General features: G+C 35.6%; 3 protein-coding genes across 3 annotated transcripts; all 3 read right to left on the reverse strand.

Annotated features, from left to right (window-relative positions):
- Positions 1 to 640: 640 nt before the first annotated feature.
- On the reverse strand, positions 641 to 3,523 carry LOAG_03642 (thioredoxin family protein; the record flags this gene model as incomplete). The annotated part of the gene is made up of 8 exons (XM_003139179.2): positions 3,378 to 3,523; positions 2,509 to 2,649; positions 2,315 to 2,400; positions 2,048 to 2,216; positions 1,847 to 1,966; positions 1,483 to 1,662; positions 1,116 to 1,307; positions 641 to 862 (listed from the first exon to the last, which is right to left on the reverse strand). The coding sequence occupies exons 1-8, from the start codon at positions 3,489 to 3,491 to the stop codon at positions 641 to 643; spliced, it is 1,224 nt and encodes a 407-aa protein (XP_003139227.2). The 5' UTR covers positions 3,492 to 3,523.
- A 2,426-nt stretch (positions 3,524 to 5,949) lies between these two features.
- LOAG_03643 (hypothetical protein) lies at positions 5,950 to 7,484 on the reverse strand. Its single transcript, XM_003139180.2, has 4 exons — positions 7,257 to 7,484; positions 6,923 to 7,048; positions 6,518 to 6,624; positions 5,950 to 6,366 (listed from the first exon to the last, which is right to left on the reverse strand). Exons 1-4 carry the CDS (start codon positions 7,342 to 7,344, stop codon positions 6,163 to 6,165), a joined length of 525 nt encoding a protein of 174 aa, XP_003139228.1. The 5' UTR covers positions 7,345 to 7,484; the 3' UTR covers positions 5,950 to 6,162.
- Positions 7,485 to 7,811: 327 nt separating this feature from the next.
- On the reverse strand, positions 7,812 to 13,395 carry LOAG_03644 (hypothetical protein; the record flags this gene model as incomplete). The annotated part of the gene is made up of 15 exons (XM_020446382.1): positions 13,191 to 13,395; positions 12,898 to 12,998; positions 12,589 to 12,743; positions 12,358 to 12,489; positions 12,063 to 12,154; positions 11,211 to 11,339; positions 10,980 to 11,135; positions 10,663 to 10,851; positions 10,128 to 10,315; positions 9,774 to 9,922; positions 9,451 to 9,535; positions 9,263 to 9,365; positions 8,974 to 9,164; positions 8,609 to 8,809; positions 7,812 to 8,175 (listed from the first exon to the last, which is right to left on the reverse strand). Exons 1-15 carry the CDS (start codon positions 13,326 to 13,328, stop codon positions 7,812 to 7,814), a joined length of 2,373 nt encoding a protein of 790 aa, XP_020303269.1. The 5' UTR covers positions 13,329 to 13,395.
- Between the last annotated feature and the right edge of the window lie 304 nt (positions 13,396 to 13,699).

A 13,699-nucleotide genomic window follows, 5' to 3' on the forward strand; every position in this document is an offset into this window, starting at 1 on the left:
ATCCAATATCAAAGAATTTGAAGAAACACGTGAAAAGATCGCGATAAACAAAAGCAGAAACAAGAGAGGATAATCCTGCTAGGGACCGTATGCGTTAAGAAAATGCTTCGGCTAATCTTAGATACTAGAAAAGGATGTGAGTAGTAAAAAGTCAAAATTTCGGTTTAAAATATTTGGTGGGCCATGCAAACGACGAATATAGCAATAATAGTGTTCATCTTGGCATACAATATTTCAACTAATTAAGAAACTGGTACAGAGAGACAGTAGCATGAAGGAGAAAGCAGAAATCCAACATCCACAAAAACGATTCGTGAATAAATCACCTAATTATTTTCCGTTATTTCAACATTAAGAACCAGAAAGATAAAAACTTAGGAAAGGTTCCTTTAACAAACAAGTGAGATTTTCGTGGAAGCAACGAGAGCTAAATATATAACTAATCATAAAACACAGTGATGTGCAATAAAATATTTGAACCAATCGGACAATTAAACTATTTTAAAAGGCACTTTAAAAACACCCTGAAATTTTGAATCGAATAGCGGATGACAAGTGACAAAAGATGGCAACAGCTGCCATGGAATCATCACTTCCTTTGCATTTTAAAGGTAGCTGTGGCAGTTTTAAAATATGCGAACTACAATTCGGTTTTCCTTAATAAAGAATAGCGATTTTCCGAAGGTTTCAATTCCTTGAAAACAGAAGGAGGAGGTGTTGCCAGTGACGCCACAACCGGTGGTTTTGCATTTTCAGCGAATGTTTCAAGTTTTTTCAAATGATTCTGCAAATCTATCATTCCCTTTTCCATTTTTTCATGAAACTCTTTGTGCAATTTTCCAGAATGCAGGTCGAGTACAAACTGAAACAGACGCTTCTAATGTAGTTCCAAGTACAATACATCAGTTCTGAAGAAAGTAAAAAATCCATGTTGGACACACGAAAAACGCAAAAAAATGGAGAAATCGCAAGATTGAAAATAATTTGTGATTGCAAGACAAGAACTACAATCTCAGTGACTACGAGACAACAACTGCAATCTCGTGAAAAACGTTACTCTACCGGAGTAGCATCTAAAATATCCTGCAATTCTAACGTATACAAATGAAACATACCTGTCGAAGCTTTCCAGGAACGTATAATTCATTCATATTGTCAAACAAAAACATATGTTGAAACGAATCAATAGCTAAAACCGGCAAATCATCTTCAGTTTTACCTAAATGTTTTAACGGATGTGCAAATTTATGACCATCTGCCAGTAAAGCATTGATTGTATTTTTCTGGTCATAAAGTTCACGCATTACCTGCAAACGTGAAATGTTTAATGAGCAACTTTAACTTTAAATATATCCAAGGAAGAGCTGGCTCAAAAGAAGCGATGGATTTAGATCATAAACCAAGCTTAATCAACGTTGCAATATTATAAGAATCCGAAATCTCTCTACTTACCAAAGAAAAGTATCATGAGATACAATTTACCAATTCAGTGAACTTTTTGTCGCCTTCTTTGTCTCCAAAATTTCTGAAGAAAAGTAAGAATGGTAGTCCTTCTTCCGTTAGCTCTTCAACATTTTCAAATGTGACTTCCCGTACCAGTGGTATACACTTGTCTGTAAGCCATTGCTTTACATAGTTGTAATCCGTTAAATTACCCGTAAACTGCAATAAATTTTCAGTGCATAGAATGCATAATGTTCTTAGAACTTCTGAATTCACAGTATATTCAAAGTAACTTTATAAATTCAACTCTTCCCAATAATTCAAAATCTCTGCTGTTTAGCATCAAATAGTGCCGGAAACGATTATTATAACCTCACTGAAATGAAACTTCGATATTATCAACCTTCTGCTCATCTTCAGTATCTGGATCTCGGAAATGCATCATGCTCCCACTCACACCTTTCAATTCTTCGCCAGTGCCAACCCAAAATGCACAATCTTCGCGTAAAATAGTAGCAATTTTCTATAAATCCCAAAATTGAATTCATAAAAATTGTTTAAAAACTGATATAATAAATAATCTGTAGCTGATAAAAAACGAAACCTGGAAACTTCGATATTCATCGCTACTTTTGTCTGCAAAGTAAGCAATCACATTTCTTTTGGATTTGTCCATCTGCTGCTCCAGGTCTTTTTCCCCAGCAAAATTTTGTATACTGGATGAGAGTTGTTGCTTAACAAACGCTGTGAGTGCTTCAACTGAGCGCGTAGATCTGGCAATTAAGGAAAATGAATTTTTTATACCGAATTTAAAAAGTTACGAAGAACTCCTGCTGTAAACATGCAAGCAGTATCAATGTGATGAAAATACCTGTATTCTTTGTTCACTAATTCTCCATTAATAAAAACTTTCATCGTTGGGTATTTACTGACAGAGTACTTGACAGCAATTTTTGCCTGCAAACAGCTTGAACTTAACAAAGAAATTGAGCAATTCTACTACTTACAGATCTTTTCATCGATATAAAGGAACACATCAGCTAACTTTACTAAGCAAAACTTTACTTGCTCGACGCTGTCCACAAAGGCCCAAATTACACTTGCCGCAGGGTTTTCTTGTGCAAATATTGCAGCAGCTTCCTCAAAAACTGGTTTAAGTCGACGACTAAACGGGCACCAATCAGCACAAAACGCAACAAACACAACCTAAAACGATCTCATAATATATTAATTATCAACGATGACCGTATTAGTTAAGCAATCTGCTAAAGTAAGTCCAAGTTACTCATGTCTTTTCATTTACTTTTCCATAATTTTATTCCATGGATCAAATCTTTTATACTCTAATAGATATACTATTCACAGACATTATATTAATTTTAAATGAAATATCCCTGTAAGAATGAAGGTACGAGGTAACAAAATTTTGATGCAGTTCAATGACAATTCTAAGCGATAAATTTCTGGTACTCACTCACTGGGAAAGGAAAAACACAGTGAAGATCAAATAAAAAAAAAAAAAGTACAGCAATGTTAAACTGGATACTCTCGGAGTTGGTCAAAAGTAACAGCATGTAAGCTATGATAGCCGCACTCTTTATGGGTTAAATATATCTTCATTTCCGAATTTATGTTAGATAGCCAGAATAAGGTGTACAAATGAAACGCGTATTATTCTTTCTACTGTATTTAGTAATATATCTAATTTAGTAATATATCTAAAGTACAGGAATCGGAAATTAGACGTGAAAACTGTTTTTTAGTGACAAAATCACATTCCCAAACGGGATTATTTGTTCCGCACATTAACCATTTTTTCTTGCTCGATGATTAGTTCCTGCATCTTCTTAAAATGATTCCTGTCCTTTAGTCTGCGATACTACTAGCTCTGTTAAGAATTTGCAAAAATTCTAAAAAAGTTGCAGATTTCTAACCTGAGCACTTTTGATGATACCATCGTGATTATCCATATTCAACCAAATGACATTCGTTAATACAGCTGGTAAAGATAAAATTATCAGCAACAACCAATAACTCCTTATTATCATTCTATACACGAAGATTTATGCTACTTAAAAATTATCTGAAATTTCAACAAATTCTTTACAATAAAAGCGAACAAAATTATGAACGAATTATGAACAAAAATTATGAACGAATTTTCGCAGAATTATGAACGTTACTAACTTCCATCTTGGACCAATTTCCACTAATTTCACTACTTCAATCCTATTTCTATCAATTCATTAAGGACTTGAAAGTACTCTTATTCCTTCAATCCAGAAGTGAAATTCGTCAGAGGAATAAAGGAATAAAGACCAAACGAATACAACATATAGGAGTTGAACGAAAGCGACACTCATATTCTTAAAGATGGTGTCGCTCTTTTTTCTTGTTCAATTTACCATGAGAATGGTGCACACGAACCGCAACCATTTAAAAAAATCCCCGCAAATCACCACCCCGGCTTGCGCCCGTCCCATTCTCACAACACCATTCGCAACTCGTACCAGCACGGCATTCAAGAAACGGAAGACGTTAGGGGTCTCAACGCATCGGCCATTCTGCCCGTCAGTTTGTCCACTTCAGTTGCTGAGTCACCCTTTGTCGTTTCCAAATGCTCTGAAAGGCATGGTCTAGTAGAAGTTATTACACGCTGTCTCCTACAAATTTCCATTTTCGTACTCATTCCGTGACGCGCTCCTCTAGTTCCCAAATGTATTCCACTTGATTTGTCAATCAGCAGTTAGGTCACTTATAAGTAGGACTGAGTCGGTTCAGGTCGGGTTGGGTTGTGATTAACCTATACATAAACAGTGGTAGGTGGGAACAGCGTGATTTGTAAAGTAATTTAATATTTATCGGAAAAACGCCCGTAAGATTACAAAAGAAGCTTCTGATGCTTCTGTGGAATACGGTTAGAACGATTTTTGTGCAGAATTTCCTGATTTTGTCACAAATTCTTGACTGCTACAGAAAGAAGCTACCATTAAAAAATCTACAGTTTCCAAATATGAAAGGATTAGTTAACGCAAAGTTTAGTTTTCCAAAGTTTCAGTAACGAAAGATAACTGAAATTCGTTCCCTATATTGTATCCCACATTTCCAAGGATTCGAATTTCCTATCTCACACAATTTCCTTCAGTCCTGACATATGCATGTTATGTGATTGGGGAGTGAAGAAAACAAAGATGGATTAAGAAAAAGAAAACCAGCTCTTCCTGATGAATTCTTGAATAAAGCAAAGCAAAATATCGATTAATACAATGATAAGCACATGGAATGAATTTTATACAAATGGCATAGTATACGTTTTATGTATTTCGTATCAATTCTCCAACCACAGAATACGAGTAAAAAAATTTTGAAGGGTATTAATTGTACTTAGAGAGGAGCGAATAGAAATGACATAATGTGATTTCATTTCTTCAACAGGATCATTGGAATGTGTCTTCAAAGTAAATATGGTATGGAATTGAAGTTTATCTTGAGTTAATCCTATGTCGTATCCAGAAACCATAACTGCATTTGACATGGATCAGGCATGCATGATCAATGCGGTAAAGAAATTATAGCATCGAGGTCTTGTGAATTCGTTACTGGAAAAGTATTGCGACTCTATTTACAAAGGATCAAATGTGATTCGATTTAAAGTGAACAAAAAAAAAAAAGAAATATTCTGGACGTGATTAACAAGTTCTTTGGTGGCGCTGATATTGCATGACAACTCCACATTGTCGTAGGCATTTCCTTTTCGTTGTTTCAAAATTTGCTTTCTCCAATTGCAGTAACTTTTTTCTCAGTCTTTGACTTTTGCAGCAAACAATGATGTAGTCTAGATGCACTTTTTTAGTAGTTCTGATTATAAGCAATGAAAAATCTAACTAGCAGATAGAGCGAAACGAACTTGAATATTCTGCAACGCAGTCATATATGTATAAAGATTCATTATCATCAGGAAACATCAATGTTTGATGGTTAAATAATCCTGATGGTTTTGATGATTATGTGTTACATCTTACAATAAGCCTCTTTCGAAGATCCTGTCTAGACAGAGTTATGATGCTCAAGCAGTATTGATATTGAATGTTAATTTTTGGAGCATAGCTGACAAGATCTGGTTGCTGCATACGATGCACAGCTCAGCTGATGGTCTAAGAGAAGCCTAACAACAGAAAATGGTATTTATGGAAAATATTTTCCTTCTTGTACATCAGCATTTAGTTGATGTAATTCGACAATAAGCCAGGAACCTACTGATCATTAAGCCAGAAATTTGAGGTAAACACCACGAAAAAAAACATAGGGTAGAAAACAAAGGAGAAATGCGGATGGTGATTCACACAGATCAATTCCAGGCCGAGTAAAACACGGGGGAACCGAAGAATCCGAGTGTACCTCTTTCGGATCATATTGACAACTGTTCACTACATAAACTATCAATGAAATCATCATGACAGCATAGCAAATTGTGATCAGAAAACGATATTCGGCTAGTAGTTAGTCAGTGTGTGGCAGCGAATAGTCACTGCTAACGGATGACTGATATATTTGATAGGAAGTGGTATAGGTAGGATGTGCAAAGAATGAATGAGTTCTAAATGGAGAGATTCTGCCCCAAGAAAAAATGCTCTTGCTAGCGAAGTGCTTTTACTAATATATTACAAATGGCGTTCACATTTACGAGACCACAAACAATGTTAAACAGAGATTAAATCATCAACACTGAATTCCGAAACGATCAAAATTTTTGGTTATTACAGAAATGCGCAGTCTAACGACACCCATGGATACAGTACGCAATCTTGAATGTTCATCGAGTCGTGTCGAAGTTTCATTGCTCAACTGTAAACTGCCCCCAACAAAGTACTGCATCATTTCTTCACGTAGATCACCTTTCGGCCTCCACGTATAACATTTCATCTGTACTTAATGAAAACCAATCAAATTAACCAAATCAATAATTGACTGTCAAACGATTATGAAAAACTGAAATTTGCAGCTATTTGCAAATGGCTTAACCAACCACTACAAATAACAATCGCTTTTCGATTGGCTTCAACAAAGAAGTTACCTGATGTTCACCGGGTGAAGCTGGCAAATATATGGAACCGTAACCATACAGTTCTTGGCGACCAAATTCATCGTAGTGCCAAATTTGTAAACTAACTGAAGGCCATCCTGAACATAGGCAATATTTTGAATAAATTTTTGTTTATTACCATAGTCATTTATTTTGAGATTTTTCGACTACAGCCATCACACAGTTCTAAGCTAGGGAAGACTGCAAATGACCAACATAGCTTAGATTTGACAAGTCGTAGAAAACGTAAGAGCTAAAGTATGGAGAGTTTTTGGACTTCTAGATGTCAGCCATCTTGAAGAACCATGAAAAGACGTTTTGGAACTATTTTGAATGGGAATTATTTTATGAACCATTTTTAGAATAATTTCCATTTTATGGTAAAGTCAAGCTGACCTTGTATAGTTTTAGTGACGAGATGTATATCCAACGGGTGTGAAAAGTATGCGAAATCCCCATATTCAGATAAATCGGTCTGAGTTTGTCCTTTGCTCACTCCTTGTATCACACGCCATCCACCACCTTAACATGATTTGAAACATTGCAGTGCTCTAGCTATGCACGACCTCCTTGGTTAAATAGTTGACAAAATAGCACGGATCGAAAGAATAATCGAAATCTCAAAAACAGAAAATACTTTTATGAAGAAATATCACCACCTTCTTCGAGTAAAAATATTCTAAACTGTCTAAGAACTTCCTATCGACTTAAAAAATCAACAGCAACTCACCAAATCCAAGTTCCCAACGACAAAAAAGGCGTTGTTCGGGGAATCCAAACGCACTTTCAATCTCTCCGATAATATGCACCTCAGCCATTCACTCCTCCGGTACACCCCACCCTACTCTTTCTCAATTTCCTATCGGCATCAGTGTCGCCATGGAGATAATAATGCGCTGTCATTTGTTCTTTCCAACCGTTCCGCTCCTACCAAGAAACACCTTAAGATTTCCTGAAATTCATTCTGAGTACCATAGTTTCTTGTAATTTTCCACTGGCCAACAATGAATTCTTGCTTCAGTCAACTTCTTAGCCAACTGTCATAAGTTATCCCACTTTTCAAGTTCACACTAAGATCATCAAATTCTCTTCCCATGAATTACATTTTCACAAACGAAGTGTTATGCAAACACGAGCATCAATTCCTAAAACGCATTTTATTTTTATTTATTTATTTCTTGTGAAACGAAACAATATTACCATTAATAGAACAGCAGAGGATATTGAAAATATTCGTTGGAATAATTATCGCTATCAACAATAAAAACATAACTAAAGTAACATATCAAGGTAAGAAATTCCGAACGAAAAATGTACACGTGCTTTTCAGAACAACTGAAGAGTTCTCAAGAAGTAGTATATGTTCAAAAGTAGTGATAAAACCTCGATGTATTACTCGGCATATTTTACCCGTCTGGATAATGGCAACAATCACCAATACGTCGCTAGACGGTGGTGATACTGCTTTTTTTCCTTCAGCTAAGCCATTACTAGAATTGTTTGTTATAAGTAACGGCGTTACTCCGTCATTCATGAACAAATTCAAACAAAGTTGTGCTTCGCGTTGCTGATCGCTACTCTTTACAGCCGCTTTACTGTCACACGTATCCGATAAGGCTACGGAACGATCCAATTCATCTGCCGAACATCTAAAACAGTAGTAACTAAAGCATTTGAAATGTTTGCATGGAAAAAGAAATGTATTCAACCAATCTATTCAAGTAACTCACTTGTCACATAAATCCATTGTGATAGAATAGTAAACCAAAAAAATGCTAAACGTGTCACATCATCATCAAGCAACGAACTCTTCATCGAATAAATCATGAGAGAAAGTAAAATCTTCAGGATATGAAACTTTGTTTGCCCTAGCGATGGTCGATGATTATAAGTATCGTCAAGTAGTTTCGACTAGATAGTAGAAGATAATGCACATATATTATAGAAGTGATGGGTCGGAAATAGTAGCAGCTAATTTAAAGCAGCGGGTCTTGAGGCTGTTAAATGCGTTGACATTCTGGTAACAGCAGTACATTATACTAAAATTTTAAAGAAATTAACAAATAAGGTAGCACAACTAACATATAAGGGGAAGAAATAACATTGCATGTCGTTTGCATATCATTGTTTTCTGGTAGAGTAGTTTTTATTATTGAATCTGATATTTTTCTCTTGTTCAGCACACATTTATTCAGTGAACTGTATTCTGATAAATTATTAGTATGTTCGGAAGTTTCAATGCTTCCGTTTTTTTCGGGTCGGAAAGCCAAATTCTTAACAGATCTGCAATATTCGATGGTCTTTGTATATATATATATAAAAGAGAAACTTCATTACAGCAATCTTCCAGCACATTCTTAAATTCCATTTTTCTCAATTTAACTTCACTGCTGACTTCATCATCCATGTTAAAACTTCAAAACACTCCAATTAGGCTCTTCAAATACCTTTCCCCTTTTTTTCCTGTAAATGTTCCGAGATCGAATGTGTCCATAGCAATACCATCCAGAACATGAGTCAGTCGATGTCCATTTGGAAAATGAGAATTCGCGTTTTGCTCTGCGAGAAAACCTCGCAAATTAGATGTTGTTGCGCTCCGCTGCGTCAATGTTTTGTCGAAGCCACGCCGTGGAGTCATCTGAGATGTAAAAAGTGTGCAGTGACTCATGTGATTGAAGAAGTTTCTGAAGGAAATATTTAAAAAAAAAAACAATGAATTTAAAATTCAAAACTAACAAATGCATCACTTGATGCAACTGGGAGATTTTGACGCATCTCAGTAGATGCACATAAATTCATCGGTACAGTGATCGTTCCAAGAAAATTTGCGAAATCTAATCTAAATGGAAAATTGCTAAGGTTATTATGATAAAATTCCCGTCGTATTTTACAAAATGCTGTAAAAAAGAAAGACTAAAATGAACTTAGTCACTGTGGCGCTCAAACAAGAGGTCACATCGTTGATAAGCGTACTTCTTCCAACGTCGTCATCACTAGTCTGTTCTTGATCTTAAACATGTACGGTTGCACGTTATTTGCCAGATTGTATAAACAAATGTGATCGTAATATATGTCACCAATATTGTAACCAAAGAACAGATTATACGAAACGTCCTGAATGACTGCCATCGCCATCCTCTCGACGTACCTCTATGATGGTGTGCGGAAACTGAATTAAGCGACCGAAAGATTGTTCTAGAAATCAATTAAGAGTTGAATACTTTATTTAAAACGACAAAAATCAAACCAGAATGAATAGCAGAAATTGCAATATTATTATAAGAACTGTTTGTATCTTCATGATCGTGTGGTTTAGCCATATTTAGGATGTGCTCGTACACTTTATCATAGACATTGATTGAACTTCCTGAATGGGTGCACTGACCAGGAATATCCCTGCAAAAAGGAATCTCATCAATTAATCTTTGTGAATCCCAACATCCAATCGCACCCAACTGTAGAAAAAAATATAAATAACTATTGATGAAGTAAATGAAAACCCTGAGAATGAAATTATGGTTTCGTCTAAAAAATTTTTTCTTGGTAAAAACATACTTCATATGAGAAAGATGTTAAATGTATCACAAAATTCCCGACATACCTGATCTGATCGAATAAATTGGTATTAGCAAAGTTCGCTGTGAATGACTTATTTAACGTTTCCGTACTTCTTGATTTTCTTACGGAATCGCCCGGCAAATATTCATAAGTCAGATCAGGATCATCGTTTAATCGTCGATTTGCATTCGATATCGTTGAAGGCTGTTTTGATGAAGCTTTTAAAATTGACTGCAATCAAAAATAGACGCCCCACAAAAAAAGGTTGAGCAATCACAGGATATTTTCAAAATTATAATAACTGAGAAGACCGCATGATATAGGGAAGTGATTGGAATATTAAATTTACTTCTTAGAACTTGCAAGTTCTTAAACTCTCATAAAGCCAAATCTTGCAATATTTGGTGAGGAAGAAGCAGCACATAAACTCGAGGACTTAATTTCGGCTTTATAACCGCTTGGATTGCATTACTAAAATCAAAAGTTTACCACATGAGAACATGCGAGATCGTTGCTTTTACCAAAAAACATTCTCGCCCTAAATGACGGTCATCACTGCAATTTAAAAGAATTGTAACCTTTGGAACTGGAAGTGAAAGTGGCTGTGGTATTTTTGCTGTTGAGGAAAATGTTCTGGAAGTAGTGTTTAAGTTTGATTGGTCGATACTCGCAAATAAATTGGAAGTGGGTTTCGTGATTTTGCTTTCCTGTGGACTGTGTTGACTCTTTCTCGGGTACTTCTTGAAATTTGGTACCGATACTGCGCGCTTGAAATTGCAAATCTTGTTTTTGTTCCAGAGAAAAAAGCTTTCGTGAATTGGAAAATAGCATTAAGTAGTGGTAGAGTAGTGGTAGATAATAGGAGATTATTTATTGAATATACTCAAAAAATTACCCGTTTAGTGATGTCATTTGACTGAACGATACTAGTGTAATCCTTTTCCCACTTCTGGAGGTCAGCTGAATCCAATTTGTAAACCGCTGAAAACGAACGCTTGAATGGGAACGAAACTGTTCGGTCAAGTAAGGTTGAATTGTCTCTATCAACCACCTGAAATTTAGGCGGTTCTCAACTTATAGTATGCAGATAAACTGGGTTAAATAATAACTGAGCATAAATTAGGACCTCGATCTTGACCAGTTTAGTCCGGCTTTTCTTGAATGCCATTGAGGTAACAGCGCAGCCTACAAAGGATGCTAGAAACTGCATCGTCGTCCCCGCTATTTGCACATATAGTGCCCATCCAAAATACTGCTAAAAATGGTGAAAAAATTTGACTGCCATGAATTCTTTTAGAGGCACTTCGAACTCTCGAGAAATGTTCACAGTTGCTATTAGAGAGCTAAAGTGCAAATTATGTAAAGGAGCGCATTTTGTTGAAATCTCAAAGTTTGCGGATTTTTCTGATTCCAGACTTCTGAATTCCATATCCTTTAAATAGTCGCAGAGAAATAAACACCAATTTCCTCAAACAGTCTCTTTTCTCCTTGTCTTCAGAGCCAACAAAGAAATGTTCAAGCAACAAACAACCATTTTCAGAACAGAAATTCAACAGGACTGAATTGAGAATCCATTCTGTCGGGGAAAGAAATTTACATCACTAAACGGCGTTGTCCATTATTTGTAGTTGTACTCACCACTTCTGGAGTACCAACAACCAGCACTACCATCATGCTATTCAAACACTAACAGACATGTCCAAAAAGATCAAGTTCTGTTGAACTAGGAGCTGGTTGCTATGATACAATCATACTATTTGAAGATGTTCTTTTAAAGTATGCGTCAAAAATGTTTACTACAGACTACCAATGTCTCAAACTGGCCTAGCACATTAACAACATCATTCTTCATCTAATAGTGATCTGTTCCATATAATCGATTGAACACTGTGGCCAATAAAAATTCGTATCTGTTGCGCTATTCTCTTGCCCTATTCAGCTATCTACTGGAAAATGACCAATTATTCGTTAAAGCAACCTCATAGATGCCATCTTCTTCTTTAATAATATTGTTGTCCTGATAGTTGGCCCAGATGTAAAATATTAATAAGCCCGCAGAAGACACCAAGGCTATAAGAATAAGTTATTACATAGGAGCAAAGGTGAAGTTTTTCTTTCATCCAAAGTTGAATTTTATCAATCGTACTTTGTTAGTACTGGAATTGCAAATGATACTCTTGCATGAATTCACTCATAGCTCAATGCTGTTAAAATTCAGAAGAAAAAAGCTTGAAAAAGTCAGTCTTAAAATAATTTTTAGAGTACAAGCCGACCAGCAACAGTTACAAGAACAGCTGCAGCGCAAATAAGAGTACGATGGCAAAAAGCGCAGACTGAAAGCAATAATGCTGCACTTGCTGTTAGTGCCGCAAATCCAAGAGCAGCCAATGATGCTATCTTCCAACCTAAAACAAACTGAAGCTTTATTTTATATAAATGACAGAGAAGAAAAAAGAAAGATACATCTTTGAAAATTCGAAATGTAATAAGAACATTTAACAAACCCAACAGTAAATGTTGGTTGGCATCATCCTGGAGGCGATTTTCGTCATGATTATGATCATAGAGATCTTCGGTATCAATGTAATAATCAAATTTGTATACACATAACAATGATGTGAGAAAAAACTGATCAAATGGTGACTGCTGTTTATTAAGCCTATAATTTCTACACAGATCAAAATGAATTGAAACTCGAAAAAGGCAAAAATTGGTGCTAAAATAGTTAAATTAGGACGCTTTATTCTCCACATGAGCACTTGATAATATATAATTCCATTTTTAATTCCTATCGTAAACAGGACTACACGAACCTATACAAAGTCTCGTAATACTCACGGCTCCGGCCATAATCATGAGAATAATCGCGTTTACAATCAAGCCACAATCCATGGTGATGCTCTGTACGTCCATTCTACAATATCTAGCTTAAATATTAGTAATACAGATTCATTTAATAATAAGCATAAAGGGAGGAAAAGGTAGCAAGATAATGAAAAAAGAATAACATAAATTGGAACATTAGTGAAATAAAATTAAATTTAAGTCAAATTGTACTGTGTTACTGAAATTAGAAAAAAAAATTCGAACGAATTTCGACACTTACTTCAAGATATACATACTGCCAGCTTGGGCTTATCAGAGCGACACAGCCCAAAACATAAGCAATCAATTCAAGTAAGAAAAATAGCGATAAAACTGTTTTCTGGCTGCACTTGCTTTGACTTTCTTCACTAGCACCCATTGATTGTAACTTGAATTTCTGTTAGCTCATCGTCTCCTTCTTTTGCATCCAAACAAAGGCTATAACTGATAATTATCTCACCAACTATGGAGAATATGCATAAAGTTCGGGACGCAATTTTCCTCTTATCTGAATTGATAATGAAAGTCAAGAAAGGATAACTTGGTAGGACGTTAAATTTCCAAAACAAAATTAAGTCTTCGAGTTTGAGGATCTTTCCGATGTAATTCAAATTAGTGCGGTTATGACAGAGAGCATAGGTACAAACAAACAGCCAAGTAATGATTTTAAAAATACTTTAAAAAATGTCAACGAAACGAATGATTTAAACCGAAACCGATAGTGGTATTTACTGGTATCATTAACGATTT

Source organism: Loa loa (genome assembly GCF_000183805.2).
Source record: "Loa loa unplaced genomic scaffold supercont3.123, whole genome shotgun sequence".
Taxonomy (NCBI): Eukaryota; Metazoa; Nematoda; class Chromadorea; order Rhabditida; family Onchocercidae; genus Loa; species Loa loa.

Excerpts from the sequence above, each read along its gene's own strand:
- LOAG_03643 (XM_003139180.2), bottom strand. The coding sequence starts at position 7,344 with ATGGCTGAGGTGCATATTATCGGAGAGATTGAAAGTGCGTTTGGATTC. Across the intron at positions 6,625-6,922 it reads CGTCACTAAAACTATACAAG|GATGGCCTTCAGTTAGTTTA; the intron begins GTCAGCTTGACT and ends GCCTATGTTCAG. Across the intron at positions 6,367-6,517 it reads CTTCACCCGGTGAACATCAG|ATGAAATGTTATACGTGGAG; the intron begins GTAACTTCTTTG and ends CATTAAGTACAG.